The 23,347-nt window shown below is 37.6% G+C and overlaps 1 protein-coding gene across 1 annotated transcript in view; it reads right to left on the bottom strand.

The window, feature by feature from the left end:
- Window positions 1–23,347, bottom strand: part of REPS2 (RALBP1 associated Eps domain containing 2) — a 65,840-nt gene that overhangs the window by 25,698 nt on the left and 16,795 nt on the right. Inside the window, exons 9-13 of the mRNA XM_085323161.1 lie at window positions 21,812–21,906; window positions 16,800–16,869; window positions 15,845–15,910; window positions 11,399–11,441; window positions 8,687–8,823 (exon numbers count right to left, since the gene is read on the bottom strand). Coding sequence (XP_085179287.1) covers window positions 8,687–8,823; window positions 11,399–11,441; window positions 15,845–15,910; window positions 16,800–16,869; window positions 21,812–21,906 — 411 coding nt within the window. The remainder of the gene's footprint in view (window positions 1–8,686; window positions 8,824–11,398; window positions 11,442–15,844; window positions 15,911–16,799; window positions 16,870–21,811; window positions 21,907–23,347) is intronic.

Raw genomic sequence — 23,347 nt, 5'->3', positions numbered from 1 at the left:
TTCACATTTAGCTTCATTCTCCACCCACAGGGAGGCACAGTCCCTCCACCTAGCTCTGGCAGATCCATGCTGCTGGGGTTTCTCTCGCTGCTGAGGACCCGCAGAATTTCCTGGTGAGAATGCTGGAGGCTCCCAAGGAGGCTGCAGCTGCACTCTCTGGCTGCAACTATTTTCAGTATAGATCAATTCAGAACGTGTGCGTGGGAGCAGGGAAGAGCAATGAGCTACCGCCATCCCTCCAGTCCTATCAGTGGGTCAGACTTGTCTTTCCGAGGATATCTACATCTGCCGAGTCTTCCCCACAAGAAGGCAACTTGCATCTCTTCCACACCAGAAAGAGAAGACCCTTCATCAGAAAACTTCTACTTGGACTGTAGGCTGTTCTACACCGGACTAAGATTTTTCATGGAATATAGTAAGCCAAGTGGGACCCCAGAAAGTAGGTCAGTCAAGGTCAGCCAGCTGCTAGGGCCAGCTAAGAACTTTTCAGCCTTTACAACTTTCAGGAGAAGAACACTTTTTTTGAATTAAAATTTCATGAAAGTATTTCCCACTTTTAAAAACCTGTAATAGAATGGAAATAGATTAYAAATCAGCTTAAGGGGAAAAAAGGAAAAGAAAACTCATTTAAGAGAAATCCATTTATATATACATATATTGTCAAAGAATAGCATTTAAAAGGCTGCTAAAGTTTATACCAATCTGCACACAAGTACTCTCCATGCTCAGCATATAGAAATATGAAAAAAATAGAAAAATAGAAAAAAAAATAAAAGTCTAAAAATGCAGAAATAAGCTACCCACTCAGATTCYTATCATTTGACCATCACTCATCCATTTACATCCTCCTCATTTTCTTCAGACCATTCAAACTTAATTTTGTCCTTGTCCAGTTGGGCAAAGAGACTAGTTACATGGTTGTAAATACATATATCCTTTATAAAATATTCTAAAAGGTGAAGGGCCATAGAACTCTTCCATTCAAATCAGAGAGAAAATATTCATATTTTATTCAGAATAAGCTCAGCAATCACATAGATTCTCAAGGGGAACAGAACTGGAGGGAAAYTGTAGCTCCAGTTACAGATCAGGAACTAGTTGTTCTAAGAGCTACAAAATTCTGAAACAAGAAATATTATTCCATGCTTAAAAAAAAATTTTTAGCAACACATCTGTTGCAAAAGTTTTGCAGTATTTTCACTGYGGTGGTATACTGCTGGAAGAAAGTAGTATAAATGGCAGTTTAATTATGTGTTCTGTCTGCTTTAGTTTATCTGTAAAAGATACTTCTAATTTTAATTGTTGTTACATACCTTGACAAGCAGAAATGCTAACTTGGTTCTGCACTAGAACTCTTGTATACTGCACAAAAAATATTTAGCAAAATTGAACGTTTTACAGCTGGTATTYTACACTATTGTTATTCTAAAATAAAGGTCCTCCAGAATCACCTTCCTGATTTAATCTTCTGGTCTGATTAATAAATACAACACAGTAATATGCAAGATAGCACAGTACTACAGCATGGACAAAATGCTGTCCTGTTATCCAAGGAAGTAGCTGGATTTTACCAAATAGAAGACCAAATAGGAAGTGAGAGGAAGAGGTCATGCAAATTAGATCATAATTAATTTAATAAAGCAATTAAATCCAGCATAAAGGACATTACTATTCCAGATTCCTCTTGTCACTTCAACATTGAATCAAAAAGTTAATTGGGGAAATCTCTATTTATGGCAATGCAAACAACACAATCCACTGCATAAAACCAGTACTTAAAATAATAATAATAAAAAAGACTTATTAACTAAGAAGTGCAGATAGCTAACCTCAATATATACAGCTATTTCCTATAAAATACAAACAAACATAAAAAAATATAGATGATAGTGCAGTAACCATAGTTATCTAAGTTAACTTTGGCAAGTTTTTTAGTACCCACTTCTGCGTGCTCAAAACAGAAGGTCACTTTTGAGAAAGCATTCACTCACTGAGCTAGAAATATAATGCAGCTGAAAGCAGACTGCAGTATTGGGGTAACTATTTGTTCAGCTTCTCTATATGGTGGTTTTTGAGCTTAAAGTCTGCCTCATCCAGGAGTCACAACAATGCAAACTGACGGTGCGCTGTGGGATTACAAAAAGGATAAGAAGCGAGTAAGATACGGAAAAAGAGATATTGAGAACTAGCGGAGAGGACTGGCTTGAATCAAGATGTTTATCWCAATGGAGCAGCAATCATTTTAAGTCTCTGCATCTTCTCCTACACAATTACAGAACTGTTATTGGATACACAGGCTAAAAGGGGTCAGAAATGCATACAATTTGGCTGCATTTGGGAAAATGTAACAAACCAAAAACATCTCAGTATGCTTTCACTATTCAGAAATCTCCAGACTTGGCAAATACAGCCCACCAAGCCTGCATGCTCAAGAAAAGGTTGTGCTAATTTTACGGCTTGATGAAAGAATCCAAGAATTGTGCACTTCAAAGACATTAAAGGAATATGAAAASTAATGTTCAGCACCAGTCTTCCTCTGGCACTAATGAAAACGAAAGGGTGCAGGAAGAAGCTTCTACTGACTGAGTCTTTTGATAAAATTACCACTTTAAGCTATACGGAAAATGTACGTAGGAAGGAACACAGAAACGATGTGGGGACACCTCTAGGTGGAGGCCCAGCAATGACTCTATTCCTTTGCCTCTTTTCTGTGAATAGAAAAGCAGAGGAGACACTTTCCTGCYTGGCAGCCGTAACTACCGCGACAGAGATAAGTAGAGGCTGCAGGGCTGACTGTAATTAGAAAATCATCATCCATAACAGAAAACACTGCACTTCTGATAAAATGTAGTGTGCTTCYCCCTTACTAAGTAACGATGGTACTTAAAACCTCACATTTTGAAAGAGAGAAAAAAATATATATCAGCCTCAAGTGACTAGCTTGTATGGCTGAAACCAACATCCTTGAAGCAACGAATCCAAGTTACATTGAGTATTTGCTTACATACTCATGTATGAAATGGTGCCTTTTTTCCATGTATCCTTTACTGCAGGAATAGCCTCAGCAGGACATGAATTTCAAAAGCAAATGAGCACTTTAAACTTTCAGTCAAAAATTCATTTGTAAACAGTTACATGGATGCTTTGACGAATTATACAGAGACATTCAAACAGTTTCTGTATCATTGTGAAACCACGCTGTTCATGACAGCTACGTTGTTTCATCAAAGCAAACCCTCTTTTCAAAACGAGCATCTTTTGTTCTACAGAACTGTAAATCAAAAGAAGTCTTGCAATTCAGAAATGAAATTAAGTGGGGAATAAAATGTATTCTACTCTCTCTATATTTAATTATATTTCAGAAGCATATGTATCAGTCTAAAAAGATCTGGACTGTTGTCACTGACTATAAACAGATGATTGCCCAGAACATCACTCAGATGTAAATACTTCAGTAGTTTTCACGGGCAGAAAATGTTATTGAATAAAATGCCTGAAGATAGTGAATGYATTTTTTTGTTTTGTTGTAATTCTTAAAGCTTGAACGAGTGTACAGAAAAGTCTCTATCTCTGGCAGGGCTGTATTTTTCTCAGTAGAGAGACTCCCACTTACATACATCCATGCCCAGAGAAAAGAATATGTAGGATTCCCAAACTTTCACAAGTAAGGGAACACACCTTACTCATTCCCTCAGCTCCAAGAAGTGGCTTCTTCATTGCTAGTGCCCAGGTAACAACATCAAAGTGTCCTGAAAATGTGAGGGCTGCCCGAGATGACCATGCACTGCTCTACTGTGTCCTCACTCTGCAACTATWCCCTTCCGCTTCAAATCCAACTGAACTTTTTTGTTCACAGAAAACAAAATTTGTATYCATGGTGGGATAGAGCAAAACACAGGTACTGGCAACCATCCCAACACGTACAGACTCCCCTTCCCACCAGCCTGTACRCCCTTCCGTGCAGGTCACGTCTCCTACATCTTCCCAGCCCCAGGTTACTGGGGCCACCTGTGAGACTTGATGCTCCCTCAGGCCAGCTTGGAAAGCTGAGACTCATCCCAGTCCCAGTGACAGAGTCACCACAAGATGGACCTTGGCTTATTGCTGCCATAAAGGGCAGATGGGGAGGAGGTGGTGGTGGCTGGGAGGTGTCGTCTATGCCTCTTGTCCAGTGGGCAGACCCCTGAGGCGGGCAGCGCTGGGCTCCAAGCAGCAGGCAATTCTGGCCTCCCTCAGTAAACCAGTTAATCACCTAGACTCAGGGGCAGCTGGAAAAAGCCACAAGTAGCCTTAGTGAGCAGTTCATTTTGTGAAAAACTGACAAAAATTAATAAGCCCTCTGTGAACATGGAGGAAAAGCTTTGTAGGCCACAGGCTCATAGGTCTTACTTTCTRAACTCTTAACTTGTATCTCACTGCTACAGAAGATACAAAAATGTAAATCAGTTCATGGATGTATTTAAAGTGACATTGCTCTCTGTACTTCAAACCTGCAATTGTCTTTTCAGGCATGCAAAGAACCCAGTCAAATATTTTTTAATATGTATAAGGCCAGATGCCAGAGATTATATATCCAACAACAACAAAAAACCACAGAGAATCTAGCTGTACTAAATTTCTGTCAGATGGTAACCCAAAGACTATACAGGATGAATCGGTATGCAATGATTTTCCTCCAGTTAAATTCACTAAYGCTACTAAACATTGATACTGTGGTAAAAACTCTTCTGAAGCTAGTGAGATTTTGAAAATACTTTGCATTAAGACAATCAARCTTCCACTGAGGAAACACGTAGCCTTCATAACTACACAAAAAGCATAGGCATCYCTGAACAGTTCCAGGAGAAGAAAAACAGTTCTGGCAACAGGCACAGCGCTTCACTAATGCCAAAACTGAACTGCTTGGGCTCTGTTTAAYGTTAAACGTTGCCATACTACCACACAGGCTTTCTCAGCCACACCATTTTACCTGAGAAATTATTCCTGGGCTACAAKTGAGAAACACAGCTCAGTGTATGATTGAATACATCCCTACGGATCACACAYCTACAACGCCCTCCCAAATTCAAGCATTTTCCTGAATCAAAGGTTTCATACTTATATTTTATATATCCATATAAATATATATAGTTATATATCAATAACATTACTGTGTACATTATACATTGTCTACCTAAGAGTAGTTCAATAATTATAGTAGATTTGAAAAAGTTAATTCTTTCCATGCACTTTAAAAATATCTAGGACACAAATTTGAATTTCAGTGTTTCTACAGCTCATTTCAGAAGTGGGGTCTTTCAATATGTTTTCTTCTATTTGTGTGTTTTTCCTGGATAATACCAGATACAGTATCCTAGAAGAGTGGATATTCCCAGTGCAACATGAATTAAGCATCCTCTCAAGTACAGTTTTGTCCCAAATCAGCAACTAAAAGCACAGTTTCCATGGCTGGTGCGTTACTGGGCATTCCAGTCAACAAGCACAAAGGTTCTCCTCGTTTACTTGCCAGGTGAGGGTTACGATAAGATAGGGGGTAAACATGACATAACATACACAGTAAGTGAAAAAAAACAAAAACAAAAACAAACAAAAAAACCCACTAGTGCCCACAGCAGGGAACTACCATAGATGTTAGCTGAATTTTACTGAAGAAAATAGGCATTTCTTTTTCTGCCCTTTAAAATCAAAACAAACAAACAAACAAACAAAAAAAACCCAACATCCTAAACCATTGATGGCTTTATAATTGAAGATGTGATATCTATAGATCAACACAATCAGTTGGGGACTGAAAATAAATCTCAATACAGTTGAGCTCCTTTGAAAGTATGGGAGCACATTATCCACTGAATTCACAAGAARTATTATTCTGAACAAGAATTAGTAGGATAAAAGATAATATACAGAAATGGGTTTATTGTAATCACATAGGATATATCCTAAAAGCTCTTACAATGGCTGATTCAACAATCTAGTTTTCTGTACAGAAACTCAGCAACACAGCACTGCTAGAAGGTACTGGTCATTCCAGTTGCTTCTTTTTGTGGCTCAGCTATAACAACGAAATTATGTTTGAAAAGCTAGAAGGGAAGCCAGACAGCATAAAACAAAAATTCAGTCAAGGGTACCTTAGGACAGAAAGTAATAAACTAAACTATTAATAGAAACACATCGTGTTAGATACTTAACCAAAACAGTACACTACCACCACCTCATCTATATTGTGAATCSGTAATTTTACCTTCTGATGGCAGATGGAAAATAATTCAACTTCATTTTTATACTGTCAGCAGAAATAAAACACAGCTTGTTATTAAAAAAGCCTCTGCAATTTTCTTCACACAAATACGGACACACACTCTCCTTTCTGCAGGACTCTCYGGTCTGAGGAGTCAATTCTCACTCTCTGCTCTATTAGAAACATTTTCTGTAGAAAGCATACCTCATTAAAGCGTTTGCTTCCTAAGCACTGCCACCTCATGAGGAACGACTGCCTCTAGATGGCAAAGGCATCGGAATACACAAAATCACGAGGCAGGAATTTCTACTGAGAAGTAAGTTCAGCAGGGAAAGAACGAAAAAGGTGAGACRATCAAGACAAGAGGTGGAAGGAAAGAAAGCAGCTGTATGAAGTCCTACTGTGAATAGGACGTTACAAAGTAACAAATACTGAGGGGGTAGAGGAAAGAAAGTGTCCAGGTTTCTTCACAGAACGAAGAACTGAAAATATCCCTTCTAATGCAGACATTTTTAATGAAAATAAAGCAAAGTAAGCGCATCATGGTACTTGGCCATTCTGTGATGGTTTGATGCATTTCCCTTCTTCTGATGATACAAATTTATTCAGATTGGAACCCTACTTAGCAGTGGGCTATGAAAATACAAATTCTTCCATAAATCCTTTAAGGTTATGAATTCCCCATTATTCTTACAAGGTGAGTATTTACATTTTTGACACAAAATAGAACAGCTCTATTAACAGAGACTGAAAGAAGACCACAGAGAATACTTAGCAATGCCACCAGAGGACTTTCAAGAGAGCAAAAACTGTCAGGCAAAAGACSCTACAGGTAAAGGAGAAGACTGAACTTCTGGGACCCACTTCACATTTCCTCAGTTTGATAGTAAACCAACAAATTGACACCATGTTTATCAATCTACAGTTAGTTTTTGTCCCAAGTATAACTATCTGTGAATTTGAATTCAATACGACAAAGAATTCTAGGGTGACCAAAGCACTTTCTTTTTATGCAAACAATCAATTTYTGGTCTTTAATTATTTTTCCCATTTCCAGTGATGAAACTTTTCAAAATGTATCAATAGGATGAGCTATCCTTTCCTCAAATTCTACAACTCTTCCAATTTACATTGTTCAAAAGAAATCATTATGGTACTTAAAATGTAATGGTGACTCTCAAAATGATCCATTTCAAAGTAAGATTCTTTGAGAATTTACATTCTCCTTTCATTTGTGTTCCAAGAAAAAAATCTTAATCCAAGTTTACTTCCATCCAGTTATACATTTTACCAGGCTTCTGAGAGGATTTGTTGCTTTAGAAAATATGCCTTTTTTTTTTTTTTTTTTTTTTTTCCCCCGGTAAGAGTATACTGAAATTAAAACTGGTGGCACCAGATTCCTAAACAGGAACCACAGTCAAAGATCAGGAATTGCTTTTCTGTGTGAGGCAAAAAAAACACGCTGTTTATTTCTATTGGTTTCAGGGTTGAGCATACATAACAGGACTCTTGTATTTTGTCTAGTGTTTACACAAAAAACATTCTGTATAGCAAGAGGYGAAGCGCTTTCTTTTCTCTTCCACCAACCACATTAGAAAATCCAGTTAAAACATCCCTTGACACAGTTAAACCTTGGCTTTCTTGTGAAGCATAAACATGACCATGTTTAACCTAGTCCTAGAATCAGGTGATTGGTGTGTGCTGAGTAAAACTCCAGTCTGGTTCAAGGATGCTGCCAAAGTACAACGCACTTCTATCCATGCTGAGTGACTGCTATAACTGAACAAACAACTTTGCTTTCTACAGCTCACTGTGCGAGGCAAAAGGAACACTGAAATTGTAAGCGCTGAAGAGTGCTCTTTCATTTCCATCCAGCTACTACCTACATCTCCTTTCTCTCCCCTCAGCATGCATCCACGTCTAAGGAAAATACTCTTTTTTTTTTTCCTTTTTTAACTCAAAGATTGGTTTTAATTGCCYACATACATCTGGAAGATTTAACCTGAAAAATATTTGTATGTTAAAAATTTCACTTRCTGCAGTTTAAACATTAGCCCAACCCTGCACTTAATCAATAGCTACRATGCATTTGATTTTTATCACTACTTATGAGAATTGCCTAAACAGCAAGTCTAGTTATAAACAGTAACTGATGACAGACTACTATATGTTAAATTCCCATTAACATGCTAGAAAACATTATGATCACCTTAATTATAGCAACAGAAAGCTTTTTCTCCTCAGTGGAGCTGTAATGCAATGAAGTGCAACTTCTTCAGTTCTGTAGCATATTCCTGTCTATAGCAAAGACAAGCATATGCACATCCTGTTAAGCATTTGTGCAAACAGATCAAGTTGCCAAATACACATCTGCTCTAACTGATCTCAAAAGAATGGGAAGTAAAGATGTAAACATTGATCTAACTGATCTAAGAAAACAAGTTTTACCTTGTGAATTTTGTTGAAATATTTTGTTCAGATCCAAAGAGGAAGCTCTGGAATGGGATTTCTGTGGCCTTGGAGGTGGAGTAGGGGGCTCTTCTCCCTTTTTCATGGCATCTTCTATTGATGTGCTGGAATAAGACCTAAGGAATAACAGAAACAAACAGAAAAATATCTTCTTATTTCAGAAATTCATTTTAAACAAATACAGTGAATAATATCCAAAAATATACTGACCAGAACTCAAATATTTGGTAGAAGTTCCTTGCCCCACTGACTAAAGTTCCCCTTTGCAACAAGACAACTTATCTGGCAACAAACAGAGGAATTATATACCTAGGGAAATGAAAGGGTTACACTTACAGGGCTAATACTTCCTTTTCTTTCTTTCTCTTTTTTTTTAAAGGCCTTTTATATTATAGCTTCAGGCTCTTCYCATGTGGCTTCAGCTGTCAGTCAGGCAGTTGGTAATCAACTCACTGATAATTATTTATTCAATTTTGAATAAATATGAGGGGAAAAAAATGTAATTTTCCCTSTTTCTATTGCTTGCCTTTCCTATCAGCAAGGTAAAGGTTTATGCATTTATAACTTCAATTTGCCTCTTGCAAATACGCATGTTATAATTTATCATTCTAACTATTAGAGCGAATTTTTCATAGAAAGCAGCCAGATTCCACAAAATTGGGAAAAACTGACCAATAGTGGTCAAATAGGTGTCTCGGCACACTGTTCTACACTGTTCTGGACAATTCCATATCACATTAATCCAACGCACTGTACTTGCTAGGAATTTTCATTTTGCTGAAGTGTGCAATATTTTTCAGCTGTTGTAGTTACCATCCTTTCTGCAAGACCAAGAGCTTTGTTCAAATCAAGCACTGACAATGTGAGATGTTACAGTCACTGTAATACATTATGCGTGACAGGCAAGACCAAAAACACGTTCAAGTGGAACAGAAATAACTCCCACTAATGGGAAACGGATCCGCTTTTTGCCAAGCAGGCTGTTGTTAGAACACAGCTCCTCAGCAGGACAGACATTTGGCAAAGCTCATCCTATGTTTCTGATGTAAACTTTAACAAATACAGGAGTGAAAGCCATAACTGCTTCACAGTTTGCATGTAACACAATAACCTCTGCTGCTGCTGAATTTGTGCCTTGGTAGGGCTTTGAATTCCATAACCATATAATTTAAGACCTGATTCGAACCGTAGTTTTGTATCTTTACTTTCCATAATGTGTGCTGCACGTTTCGTCGCTTGTATTAAAATTTTTYAATTTAACAGTTTCACATTTGTTCTTGCTGTTGTTTTTTTTTTTTTTTTTTTTTTTTGTTTTTTTTTGGTTTGTTTTTAAAAGGAGAGTAAGATAGCAGCTCCCAGGTAGAAGTCTGCCTGGTCCAGCAGCACTAACACAGAGCCCTGTCACAAAGAACCACTGCTGCTGCTACAGGCAGACCTGGGCACCTTCAGAGCCAAGAGCCCCCACAGTTTGTGCTAGAAAGCCAAGCTCCTGAGGAGAGCGCTGCAATCAACTCGTATCATATCSTAGGTTGACCAGGCACAGGTGAAGACCTAAGGCCTCAAGGTTATAGAGCCCCCTAAGTCATAGCTTAGCTCCAAGTCTCAAGCTAGGGGGCCTAGGGGGTTCTATACTCTTCAGGTCGTACGTCTTACTTAGGTACCTGCTAACCAGAAGGTCTGGGCTGAAGAATGTTCTTCGGCATCTTTAGTCTAAATTTTTGAATCAAAGTACTTCATTCGAGCAATTTTTTCAAACTCGTTTAAGCATTTCTTCATCAGTAACACAACAAAATAATTTAAAATAACATAAAAAGTAAAAGCTTTGGATAGCAACATAAAAATGGCACACAGGGTGTTCAGTCTTCCTGAACATAGATCCTAAGAATAGAAGTTTTCCATCTTAATTCATCATGCTTCTCTTATTAGCAGAATTTGACAAGCTTATAAGGAAGGAGCTCCTGATTATACTTTCATTACCTAAGAAAAAGAAATGAAGCCATCTGACTAGCTTAAAGAAAAAGTTTTAAGTTGCCATGGATGATATTGGCATACTAGTATGGTGAGCTGCCAAAAACTATACTTAATAATCCACTTGTATACAGTATTTTCTGACACAGACCTCACTTTTTTGTCTTTCAAGTATYCAACTCAGCATGTCATTTTTAGTGSACAACTGTGCAAGTCCACTAAGTCCTCCTATCATACACCAACCATAGTTAAGTACACACTCATCGACAAAAGCATACACTAGACACTCACCCACGCCTGCGAGTCGAGCTATTACTGCCGTTTCTCTGAGACTGTGCAGTGTCTCCCTCCATATGTAACCACCATGCAGGTTTCAACTGCAGAAATTGTTCAGAATATTCCCCCCAAAATGGGTGGTGTCTGCTATCCTGCCACGGCACCGATAGGCAGGTCTGGAGGCAGTCACCACCCTGACGAGGCAGTGGGGCTGGGCAGATAGGCAAACGTCCCAGCACCATATGACTAGAGTTGCAGGGCCCCAGGCAGTACCTAAGAAAGGTCTGTAGCTTACAGATCCCACTGGATAAACCCGTCTTTGATCTGATCAGTACTTCTAGCACAAGACCACCAATAAAAATTGCATCACAGTCAGAACATCAGGTCTTAGACCGTGTGTTTAAGATCAGAGGCATATGTCTTCTGAAATAGAAATGAAAGCAGTACCTGGATCTTGGTCTGGCTTTAAGTGCATTAGATTCCTGAGCAACTGAAAAAAAAAAGAAAAGAAAAAAGAACCATTAAAACATAATATTTTAAATAACTGTCTTCAGTTGCAGGATCAGTGATTATTAAAAATGTCAGTGTTGTAAACGTGGATGTGAGAGTGCACTCCCACACGGGCAATGAGGATTTAATTATTTTCACTTCCCCTTGGTTTCTGTGGTGTATAAATGTCCTAAGAGTTCAAAAACTCAAGTGTAGTCAGAACCTTACCCTTTAATTTGGTTACCAGAGAGCAGGAACTGCAATAGATCTGATAGCTCTGACCTGCAGTCCAGGATGTAGTTACGATGGAACAGTGCCACCAAGGAACACAGGAAGAGCATAAGCTTCCTACACAGAACACCTTATTCCTAGTCTAGATATCAAGTAGTAGTTCTGCATCCCAAGGCATGAAAATCTATGTACTTCCCAAATATTTTAACTAGTTATCACAAACGTATATGTTCCAGCCACACATATAATCCTTTTGTATATCTAACTGAGACTAATTTTGACATTGCAGAGGAATRATATTTTAAGGTAGAAAGTTTTACAGGTTGTGTTGATAAAAAATGTCTATCAATGGAAAAACCTGCTTTTTTATCTAGATGAATTCTGAATGCCATGCCACATCTAGCTTTTATGTGATAGGAAAACAACAGTGCTGAATTACCTCCTCTGGGTTGTTCCTTGGTTTATATAGCCTTTTCATAACTTTTCTGTTACTCTCCTTACCAACATAAAATAATCTTGATAAAATGTATCTGTTTGATTGCTTTAAAATTCCACTCACTAAAAGGGATATCCTCAAGGTATTACAGCAGCATAAATGATCCCAACGCATAAAAGATGAATTCTTGCACTTTTCCCATTATTCTGTTAGTTAGGGCACAATGTTATAGGGGAGCAAATAGACTGGGAATAAAAAATTAACTCAGTTTTTCTTGCTTCCTTCAGAGATATCCCTACTTCCAGGTCAGACATTTATCATGAGCTACTATACAGCACCACCTGACATTACCTGACATTACTAAAGAGTTCTTCAAAATGTAGAGCAGGAGATGCCTGTGGTAGTACTTGGGAAATACTGACTTTCTAATACCTTGCATTGTATCACTGCATGGACCCCATATAGGAGGCTTCAGAAACACGGAAAACAATAGCATGCACCATAAGCATGGCTACACACTCTTTCTTGGTAAAAGAAGCTGCTTTTAGGGCTGCATAGTGCTAGCTGGTACTATGGATGGAATAAATCCAAACATAACTGGTGGAGATACCAAAAAAAACCCCACCACTTATAAACTAATTTCTACTAGATTACTGTCATCAACAAACTGACTCGCAGTCATTCCAGATTTTTGTATAACAAAGTCTTAACAGCACTAAAGAGGAGGAGAGGGACTTATTATTAAAATATGCAGTGGTGATAATCCCCCTCTTTCTGTGTCAAACTCTCAGAGAATACAACTTTAGAAACTGCTTCCCTACAGCCATATGACCCAATTTTTCCAATGCTGAAATTGCTGATTATTAAATTACCTACACAATTATTAAATATGTCATCTAGAAATAGGAAGCATAATCTTCTCCAAGCTAAGCCACATTTAAGAAACTTCAAATTTTCCTTCTTCTATGGAGACAGTAATTCTGTTCATACTTTTTTAGAACACCTCACAGAACTGCAGGTAAAACTGGCATTATAACACTCTGAGGACATCTGGTTGAGGTAAACAGGAAAACACAAATGGAAGAGAGAATCTTGAAATGGCTAGTAATAAAAAATTACAGTAATACGATACTGCTGCCAAGAATTTTCTTTTCAGGTACTGGGAAAAAAAAATCAGGAAATTTAAGGCTGCAGACTTAGCCCTAGTTTGAACTTTTCATAAAATAAAGTATATGATACGAAGTACAATAAAACAGTTCATTATTTGAACATGCAAATAATTACTGTCACAACATTTTTTATAAAGTGTGCAGATATTTTGGTATGCTCAGTTTGTGCATACTTTGTGTGAGATGCAGGTTTATACACATACACACACAATACACTCAGAATGATACAAACCTATTTACTGCATTCATGAGTTTTTCATATTCCTGTTATGTATAGGTAAACTAAACTTGCATGGAATTGATAAAAAAGATTTGTAAAGCTGCTGAGTAAATTAATTACATTTTTTATTTAGAAGTTTATATAGTTCCTGAAGTAGCATGGCTAGATGGACTGAACAGCTTTGTTTGGACTCATTAAATTCATATACGATGATGAACTTTTATTCATTCACACCACAGGAAAGCACAAAGGTTCCTATTTTGGGTGTTTAACTGCTCCTAACACCTCTACAGCCCCTGCACCCCTGAATTAATACAACTTCATTCTACCATTCCTAAAGACACAGACTGGGTAACTTCTGGCTGTAGCCTAGTGGGTTACACTCAACTGCTCCTTGTCTGCTTTAAAGGCTGGAAGACTGGCTGGAAAGTTGAACTATGAATGGTGCAAGCAGACTACAGTGCTAAGGAGGAAAACAAAAGAATTTGCCACTCATTTCGATCACCTGTGCACTCACTCAACTCYTACCTCTTACTGATGACCTAGGCAGAAATGTAGACTTTAAACATTCACAGTACTGGCCCTTAATCCCTGAACAATCTAAGGCCAACAATGATCTTTATGAGCCTAAAGTGGCCAGATTTTCTGACATATAAAGGTTTTTTGGAGCATATAAAGTTTTTATTGACTTCCAATTGCTAGTTCTCCTGACAGCAAAGAAAACTTTCCYGTCGTGAACTACAACAGTATCACCTTCCCTAAATTTACATAAATAGCTTGAATCAATAACCAAAACAAATGTAATTTTTCTCCTGCTTCATCCCAACTTCATCTCCAACTTCATCCCAATTTGCATCCTGAAGGTCAATGATGATGATGACCTTTCAGAACGATGATCAATTTTGAAAGAATCCCTCAATTATTGTGCTGTAGCTGGCACACTGGACAGACAGACATTTTGACTTCTCAAATGAATCTTACGACACAACCTGCTCAAATCCTTAGTGTCCAGAACAGCAAGGGTGAAGTTCCTAAAGTGACAAGAGTCAGCATAATGGGGCAAAACTCTGCCACCATCTTCCTCAGTACACAAACACAGCAACATTGCTAAAGCAGCACAGCAACATCCCGAAGACTCCCTGACTAGGAGATGAAGGACAAGGGAGGAAAATGATAGTGGCAAAGGAGATATGCAGGTGACTATAGGTTTTTCCTAAGCATACCAAAGATGGAATTGCTGAACTGAAAATACAACTCCCTTCCAAGGGAGTTCCTGGACAAAACTGGGGAGGAGAAGACAACTGAGCTCCCATCACAAACTCTCTCCTTTAGATGGATGTATGAAGGAGAATCAGCAATCAATCAAGAAGAGGAGCTGAAGATAAGAAGTCTGGCAGCTGTCAAGCATTTGGGAAGAAGTCAGGGGAAAAAAAAAGTGTTMGGAAATGAGGCATGCAGCTGCTGAGTGGCCATGCATAAATTGAGCTGTAAGACAAAACTGCTAGGACAGATGCTTGGGTCAGTTTTCTTGATCAAGGACATCTTCATGACTAAAGACATTTATATAAAAACAGAAGAAAAGTCCAGATTTTGTATTCTTTGGGACCAAGAAGAACTTGCAAACACTCTTACCACTCTAGGAAAGAGATTAAAAAAGAGGAAGGCCAGGGAGTTCTGGTAATTGAATTGAACACATGGGAAGTTTCTGGARCAATTAAGCAACTTTTAGATACGCCATTCCACAAATAAATTTTTCTGGGATGATAGGAACAAGAAGGGTATCTTCAAGTTGAAGAGAGAAAAATCAGGGATGGTTTCACAAAAGAAACACCCCTGAATAAAAAGCTTGTGTCAGTGCCACCAGGCCTGTATCTCCAAATGGCTATCCATCCTTGATTTCCCTAGTGGAAAATATGAAAGTTCAGTTTCTATAAAAAATCAGATCAATAGTTACTGAAACAGTAAATAATTTATTTTATAYTTGAGAAGGGCTTTTTATCACCAGATGCAATATTCTTACTCTCAAATCTCATTTATAGTACAAAAAAATAAAATTCCAACTCCTTATAAAAAGCTATGTTAATGKATTTTCCACATAGGAAGAACACCTCATCTGCTAAAAATAAGAGAAAGAAAGCAAGAGAACCTTTTGACAACTTTAAGTACTAATTAAGGCTAATTTTGCTAGCAGCAGTCATTATGACTTAAAAGATCTATTTCAGTAATAAAATATTACCAGAGTAAAAGGATCTTGAAAAGTTAGGTTACATTAATTTAGGYTTATTGTGATAGAAAAACATTTGATTGAAATTATAATGGAAGTGTCACATGACTTTTTCTCTTCTTACCTGTTTTCACAGTCAAGTGCTGAAATTCCTTTGGTATTGGTTTGATAGCAATGCTTGTTTTAAGAACTTAATAAAAAAACAAAATAATGAAAATTACTTTAAATATGTAGAGGTAAAATCAGCTCTGAGAAAGAAATATCTAAAGCAAYACCAATTAAGACATCCAATAACACCAAACATGCCCCAACCCCCCACAAAAAAARCAGCACTAACCAAATACCCTCAGAATACCCAAACATCCAAAAAGTAACTATTTTTCAGAGTGAAAAAGTCAAGAATAGAAAGGCCTACACCCAAYTTGCCAAATAATCCCCTAAAACCAAGGGCTCCTGTTTCAACGACAATGCTTTCAGAAAGACAGCAGTGGAACATGCAGCCAGCAACAACTGGCAGAGCTAGACTTATCTGCCTGAAACTATAAACCCAGAAACCGAGGGCACACAAAAGACTGACTGCTTTTGGCAACTGAAGCCTAAGCAACTTGCCCCAGGGAATGTCATACAGCATTGACAGAGCCAGGCTAAAAATGTAGTAAATCCCAATTCTTTGTGCTTATTCCACTTCCAAGAAGGGCGTACATCCTTTATGAACAACTTATAGCAAGACATTCTCAATGCACTGTAGCATATTTCAATGCAGTATAATCCACTATAAATTACCACTTGAAATGAAATCTCTTGCCTCCATATGTCTCTACCAGATAAAACATACATGGGTAAACTCTGAGTGCAACATTAGTTGTTTTAGGATTGGATATACTTTAGAAGGTATATTTTATATCATTCAGATATTTTTCTTTAATTCAGCTGCAGTCAGTGAGTTATCTCTTCATATCTCTAGGAACACATGGCCAGCTCAGAAATTAAACACACCACTGATTCTGTTGGCAAACACATGGATTACTATTTAACAAACAGAGCTTAATGGAAAAAAACAATGCTATTTACTTCAATACCTTGTTTATCATCTTTCTTTGCATCTTGTATCAGGGCAGAGTTGTCAGATACCTCTTCAGCTGATGTCTTCTTCAGGAGAGAAGATTGATTTATTATGCTGATTGGTATGGCAGACACACACACATACATTTCCACAGTTAAATACTTAATACAGACTAACAGAAATAAGGTGATAGTCTTTCCTGCATCAAGACTTGCTTTGTGAGAAAAAGAAACAAACACTTTGAACAAGGCAACCATAATTCTGCTTTTCAGCCTACACCAGTTCCATACCAGAAATCAGTTAGAGCAGCACTTCAACCACGAATCATGAGGGACTAAGGACTATATGCAAGGAGAGATTTCTCAAAATGGAGCAATGTCATTCTGTGTTTTATTTTTTCTTTATGTATAACAGCTGTGTTAGAGTTGAGGAAACCTTCTATGATCTCTTCACATGAGTAACAAACTCCTCTCCAACACAGCAGCCTCTTTACTCAAAACGATGGTCATACTGCAAAGTTCAACAGTTCTGGATTTAAAGTGTTCTAGCTAAGGTAACCTTCATCTACTCTTCCCTTTCAAGAGGTAACCACAGAGATGAGAAAAGCAGTTTCATGAGCATGTCTTCTGCAGGTCCATTCAGGCCTCTGACGGGAAATAGGGAACTTCGCCTCAGTCTTATTCCTAAACTTTTTTTTCATTTCAGCAGTAACTTAAAATATAAGCATTTGCTATTTATGTAACTTCTATTACTTAGATCACCAAGAAGCAAACAGGAAGAAATTCTGCTACCATTATCTGTAAGACAAATGAGAGAATCTATAGCCAGAACAACAATAAAACAAATGTCAGCAAACCCAGGCATCTCCATATGCAAAGAGATGCTGCTTTTTCCCAGGGGCCTGGAAGAGGCTAAAATCCACTGGGCCTTAGAGAAATGGATTCAGAAACACAGATTTTGTAGACTGTTTTCAAAAACAAAACTCTGCAAGTCAGTAATTCAAAAGGGCCATGTTCAGAGTAAGGGGCTATGAGATCCATTTTATAAAGTTGTGTGAAGGATTATGTAATGCTTTTGAGGAAGCAACRTATCAAAAATACAGCCTAAGTGCTCTGAAAATGTTTCAACAGATCACTTAACTTCTCTAGCTAGCCATGATGCTAAGGATTTACGTTTCAAGAGTAAAACAATCAGYAACCATTGGTATTGAGATAACAAGTAGGAGGATGAGACTCTGCAGTGGTTTCTCTTCTCTTCTCATCAGTTATTAAGTAAAGAGCATCAGACTAAGGACCTAATTCAATGTATGTTCGAATCMATGGAATGACTCTCACAAATTTCAATGAACTGCAAGTACTGACRTTTCTGAGAGAGTTCAGAGTAACCCCAGCCAGTCATTTTATAAATATAGTGAGAAATCTTGTGTCTTATCTTTAAGCTTTTGGCAGTCAGAAAGCTTGTGGAAGGGAGCCAAATTAAATAATAATAATAATAATCACTTGCCATTCTTGAACGTATCATGGACCAGTCTCTGTATTTTTTTTTTTAAGTTCAGCAAAGCCTATTATTCAGGTGACCTGCCTCCTACCATTATTTTCTTTATGGATACATTCAAGAACTGCCTCCATTGTACTGTAGGACCATAGCTCAGCAACCATAATAAAAATGGTCTTCCGATACTAATTTAAACAACCTGATAGACTAAAAGGAGTACACAGAGATAATGCATAACTGATTGCATTGCTAATATAATATCTTTAATGCACTGCTCAAGTATCTAAACTCTATTTTCTCAGCTGGTCTACAAATTGAAATTTCAACAGTGAAATACTGTATTTCCCTCAGATGGAGATGAATTACTGCCCTCCAAGTGATATTCAGTGTATGAACTCTGAAAATAAAAGCACCAACTGAACAAAAAAAGAAACATTTAAGTCAAAATCATGCTCAAATCAGTTTTCGGAAGAGATTTTGTAGTTCATTAATCTTGGATGACAAAGGACCAAAATAACAAGACCCTGCAACAACCTGACTGAGAGTTCAGCCCTATGTGTCTAGGTCCCAGACAGAGAAGAAAGGGAGCAAAAACAGTCAAACAATTATGATAYAGTTAGTTAACGCTATCTATTCCCAGCCGGTAAGCAAATCCTGCTACAGATTCTTTCTCATTTTCAACTTATCCATAAAATCATTGATTTTACAGAACATCCTGCCACCTTGCAGAAACTAGGAATGGAGGAGCAGAATATCCAGCWGTTCTCCCAAGAACATTATCTGACTACAGAGGCAGCAAGTAATCTATAAGCTATTGGGAGTTATGGTGAGTATGGTGAGAAAGCTTAAGAAGAAGAGAGCAGAGGTAAGGCAGGGGAGGTTAGAAACTGTGGAAAATCCAATGAAAAACAAAATGTAAAATGAGGAATTTCTTGCTTGAATATTTATTTATTTATTTACATTTTGTGTTGTATGCTCTCTGCAGCTATTTTATTATTATACTATTCCAATTACTACCCTCTCTAGAGAAGAAAAAGAACACCAAATAAAGCAAAGCAGCATACAATTTAATTGTTTAGGAAATCATCTCCTTTTAGATTTAGCCTTACTCTGCATGTACATTGAAGGAGTACAAGCAAGCTGATCCTTGAAGTCGGGTGCTTAATAAGATTACCAAATTGCATCAGCTAGGTTACYGAAGTGATATAAGAAACACAAGATGACACTGATAGCCAGATTTTTGAACCTTCTGAAATATATAAACAAATATTCTAATCTCACAGTCCCAAAGGCTGTGCTACTAAAGAGCAAATTTCCTCAAACATACGGGGCAAATCTGCAACAACAAAAGTCTATTTTCTRTATCTAGGTAAGCATTTGTGAAGTCAGTATTCTAACAAAACAAGGACACCYGAAACCATAGAGATACAGAAGTGGATCTATCTAGATCTGTACAGTTTCTGTATAGTGCATGTGTGTGTATAGTGTGTGTGTATGTGTAYRGAATGCCTGTATATATACGTATTTATGTATGTATACATATACATGTATATACACCACACATATTTGTGTGTGCATGTGAAAATGCAAGTGAAAAGAGAAGCTGATACTCAGGGGATTTGCCTAATGATAAAAAAAAAACAAAAAAAAAAAAGTGAATCTCAGTGGGGATATAACAATTTTTAAGCAGAACACAAATTATTTTTTAAAAAAAGATCTTAAGCTGATGTAATGAGTTAACTCACACTCAGCTGATTTGCTGCAATCTGGAAGTGGAGCTATGTATGACTATATGCTTACATTAGCAAACATGAGTTTTCAGCACAAATCACCTTGATTTTTGTCTCTTAYGCTCATTTAAATTGCAAAGCAATAAACATACATGCTAATGAGGCACATCATCAAAGAACTGCTTAGCTTTCCCACACTACAACAAAGTGGAGAAGCTCTAATGCAATGTGGCCTGTAGCAGAACTAGCAGAACCTGGTCCCCAGTGCTGATCACTGACACAGAAGGAGGGTGTATGGGTGTATTAACAGGGCAAGGCAATTCTGCCTGTACTGCCAAAATGATAGCTCTGYTTTCAAAAAGCCAATATTACTCCAGTTGTGCTGTACCAAAAGTAATAAAAGTGAGCTGGGAAAGCACTGGGGAGGCCACATACATTTTAACAATTCCAGAAAATAAAAAAGATGCTCAAAGCATGGCCTGCAATACCATCCAAAATGAAAATAACACYGAGCTTTATTAGGTGCAGCAACTTAGGAGAATCTGCTACTCAGTGCTGAATTTGATGAAGGGGAAGCTGGATTCTGACCTGGAAGCTTCCAAGAACAAGAGACAAGGATGAAATTGMAGAAAAGCCTTGCTGGTGTCTAGCTGAGCAGGTAATGACATACAATTACTCTTCAACCAGGAAGTAGCATCAGAAGCGCCTTCTCCTTCAATCACAGMAGAAATTCATGCCAGTTTACAGAGGCTTAACAATTCTGTGCAGTAGACTTGTTCTTGCTATCAGTTTGCCATTGACTATCTTAAAGGTCAAATTCTTAAATCCCACAACATATATAGTCAGAGTTGCAATGTCCAGGCACAACTGGGTGGCCACAGTTAATTCAGTTTACAGGATCTTTAAAACTTTTGCAATGAACTCCTTTTCTCCTTAACTGAGTTACTTTGCTCRCAATGGTCTTTCTGGTCTTTCTTTATAAGGTTAATATATGTTGCGACTTTGTTTACAATGGATCCCTAAGATTTATTCCCTGTTCTCAGAAGACCCTTCCAAGCTCCTCGTAATTACTACCCAGATCCTTACACACTACATTCTTAGTCTAAAAGACAGCCAGTTATCAAAACGGGGACTGAATCACATAGAACTATGTATATCCATACTATACAAAACCTGGGATAGTATCAGTCTCCAAATAAGTAAAGTACAAAGAACCAGTGTGAACCAATACATTTTTCTTCTCATCATCAAAGTTTTGCACAAAAACTACGGAAATGGAGCACTGTAATTGGCAGAAACATTCCTGGAAAGGGAGGGAACAGCTAGATGGTCAGGTTGCCTGATTAGAACCTKTCTGCACCTGAAGCCTAACATTTTTGACCAATTCAGATTCACAAGAACTTTACCTAAAGTACTACCCTTGTGCTACAGTGTCCCCATTGCAGTATGGTCTGTTGTTCACATTGTTGGTTCCCAAAGCAGGAACACCGAGTGCTGCACAACAGGACATGAACAGTTAAGGTTTATTCCTCCGGGCAAACTTCGACAACATGCCAGGTTAGAGTCCCTAAATGACTAGTGTAAACCCTGTTACTCAGAAATACCTTTTGGAAAATAGCTGTCAGCCATTTTCACGCACTGAAAGAATTGCTAAGAGGGGTTTGAGATGGCTTCAAGGTTAACTAAGAGACTAACAGTCCTCTTAAAGACTCACAGTTCCGCTGCTACACATACCACATTATTTGTTAAGCGTGTCTGTTGCTCTGAACTCTGTAACAAAACTATCCTTCTTACATATTCTTACCTCTGTCCGATTAAAGTCCCGAGTCTGTTGACTGCCTGGCAATGACTCAGAATAGGAATCAAATAGCACGCAGTCATGCATAGGCTTCAAAGAAGCTGGAAGGGAAAGAAAAAAGAAACAGAGAAGCATGCCAAGTCTTTGGTTAATACACACTTAAAAACACTGTGCCATCATTATTTCACCCTTCATCTCTTTATATCAAAATTGATCTACAGGCTGTGAATGACCATATTGTGAAAAAATCCTTCTATCTTGCATTTTGGAGCAGCGGTCATTAAAGTGATGACATATATAACTTCTGTTGTAGATGTAATTGTGAAATTTTGGAGAAGTGTTAACTCCAAAACAACAATAAAATGTTATTTGTGCTTTTCCCCCATGCAGTCCAGCATCAGTTTAGTTGGCTTTATAGTTTACATCTTACTGTTTCATGAATGATAAAGGAACTTACCAAACCTTCAGTTCCAGTTTTTGGAACTTCAAATACTGGAAAGTATAGTAAAATCTATATTATACACTAAAATGGAAGGCCAATACAAACCAAACACACTAAACAYAGTAGTTGCTGCAGTATGCATCATCTTTGATATTATTTAACTAAAGAGGACTAAGAGCAGGGGAAAAAAAATTAATCAACACTGCAACTTTCTACAGTAACATTCAACAGTCATGTTTTTATTCTGTATGACCAGGTCCTCCTCCTGATATCACTTTGTGATTAGTTCCTCTGAGACAAATCTTATCTATCTTAATATCTGGAAACTCTTTTCCTTTTAAGATCAATATATCAAAATGCAGATCAATATAACAAAATGCAGAATATCCAGTTCTCAATCCAGTATTTAGTTTTTAGCTAGCATCTGGTTCATCTGAACAAATTAAGCTCTTGCAAATCTGTCTCAAAATTTAAAATACAGTGAGTTATGCACAGGATAAAGAGCTTTCCAGATTTTTAAAATTTGTTTTGAGAACAACTTTCAGAGAAAGAGATGGGTCACATTTTCAATCAAGTCCTGTCAGAATAAAATTTGACCCTGCATTTACAGAGTTATAGAACAAGCCATAAAACTAGTAAGATTAATTCACTCTAAAATGCTGACTTATGCTTCAAGTCATTTTATTTGATGCTCTAACACTCTTATCAGAAGCAAATATTTCGCTAACCAGTCTGCCTTATTCAGAACTTAATATAACAACCTAAAGAAAAACAATTTCCAGTAATCTTCATCATATTCCTAATCAGCCAAATAAAATCCAAGTTTCAAATCAAAGTATGGTTAGGACTTATACGAAGAACCTTCTTCTGTTTAAGTAAGCACATGCTGATTTGCTTACTGATGCTTTCATTTCAAAAGTTGGTTCAACCAGGACTCTTCTTGTGATTCTGTGTTATAAAGTGTAGAGATGTTCTGCTTTTTATTAAACAAGTCTTTCAAAGGACAGATTTCTGAATCTTGACCAGGCAGCCAATGATACGTTTTCAGCATGATGCATTTTCAAACCCTTAAACCATTAGAACCAGCACTGTAGTTGAGC

The sequence above is a fragment of the Rhea americana genome, unplaced genomic scaffold, assembly GCF_003343005.1.
Source record: "Rhea americana isolate MKP2758 unplaced genomic scaffold, rheAme1 scaffold_82, whole genome shotgun sequence".
NCBI classification, from domain to species: Eukaryota; Metazoa; Chordata; class Aves; order Rheiformes; family Rheidae; genus Rhea; species Rhea americana.
The sequence above is the reverse complement of the archived record's forward strand: the minus strand, read 5'-3'. Positions and strand labels throughout refer to the sequence as shown.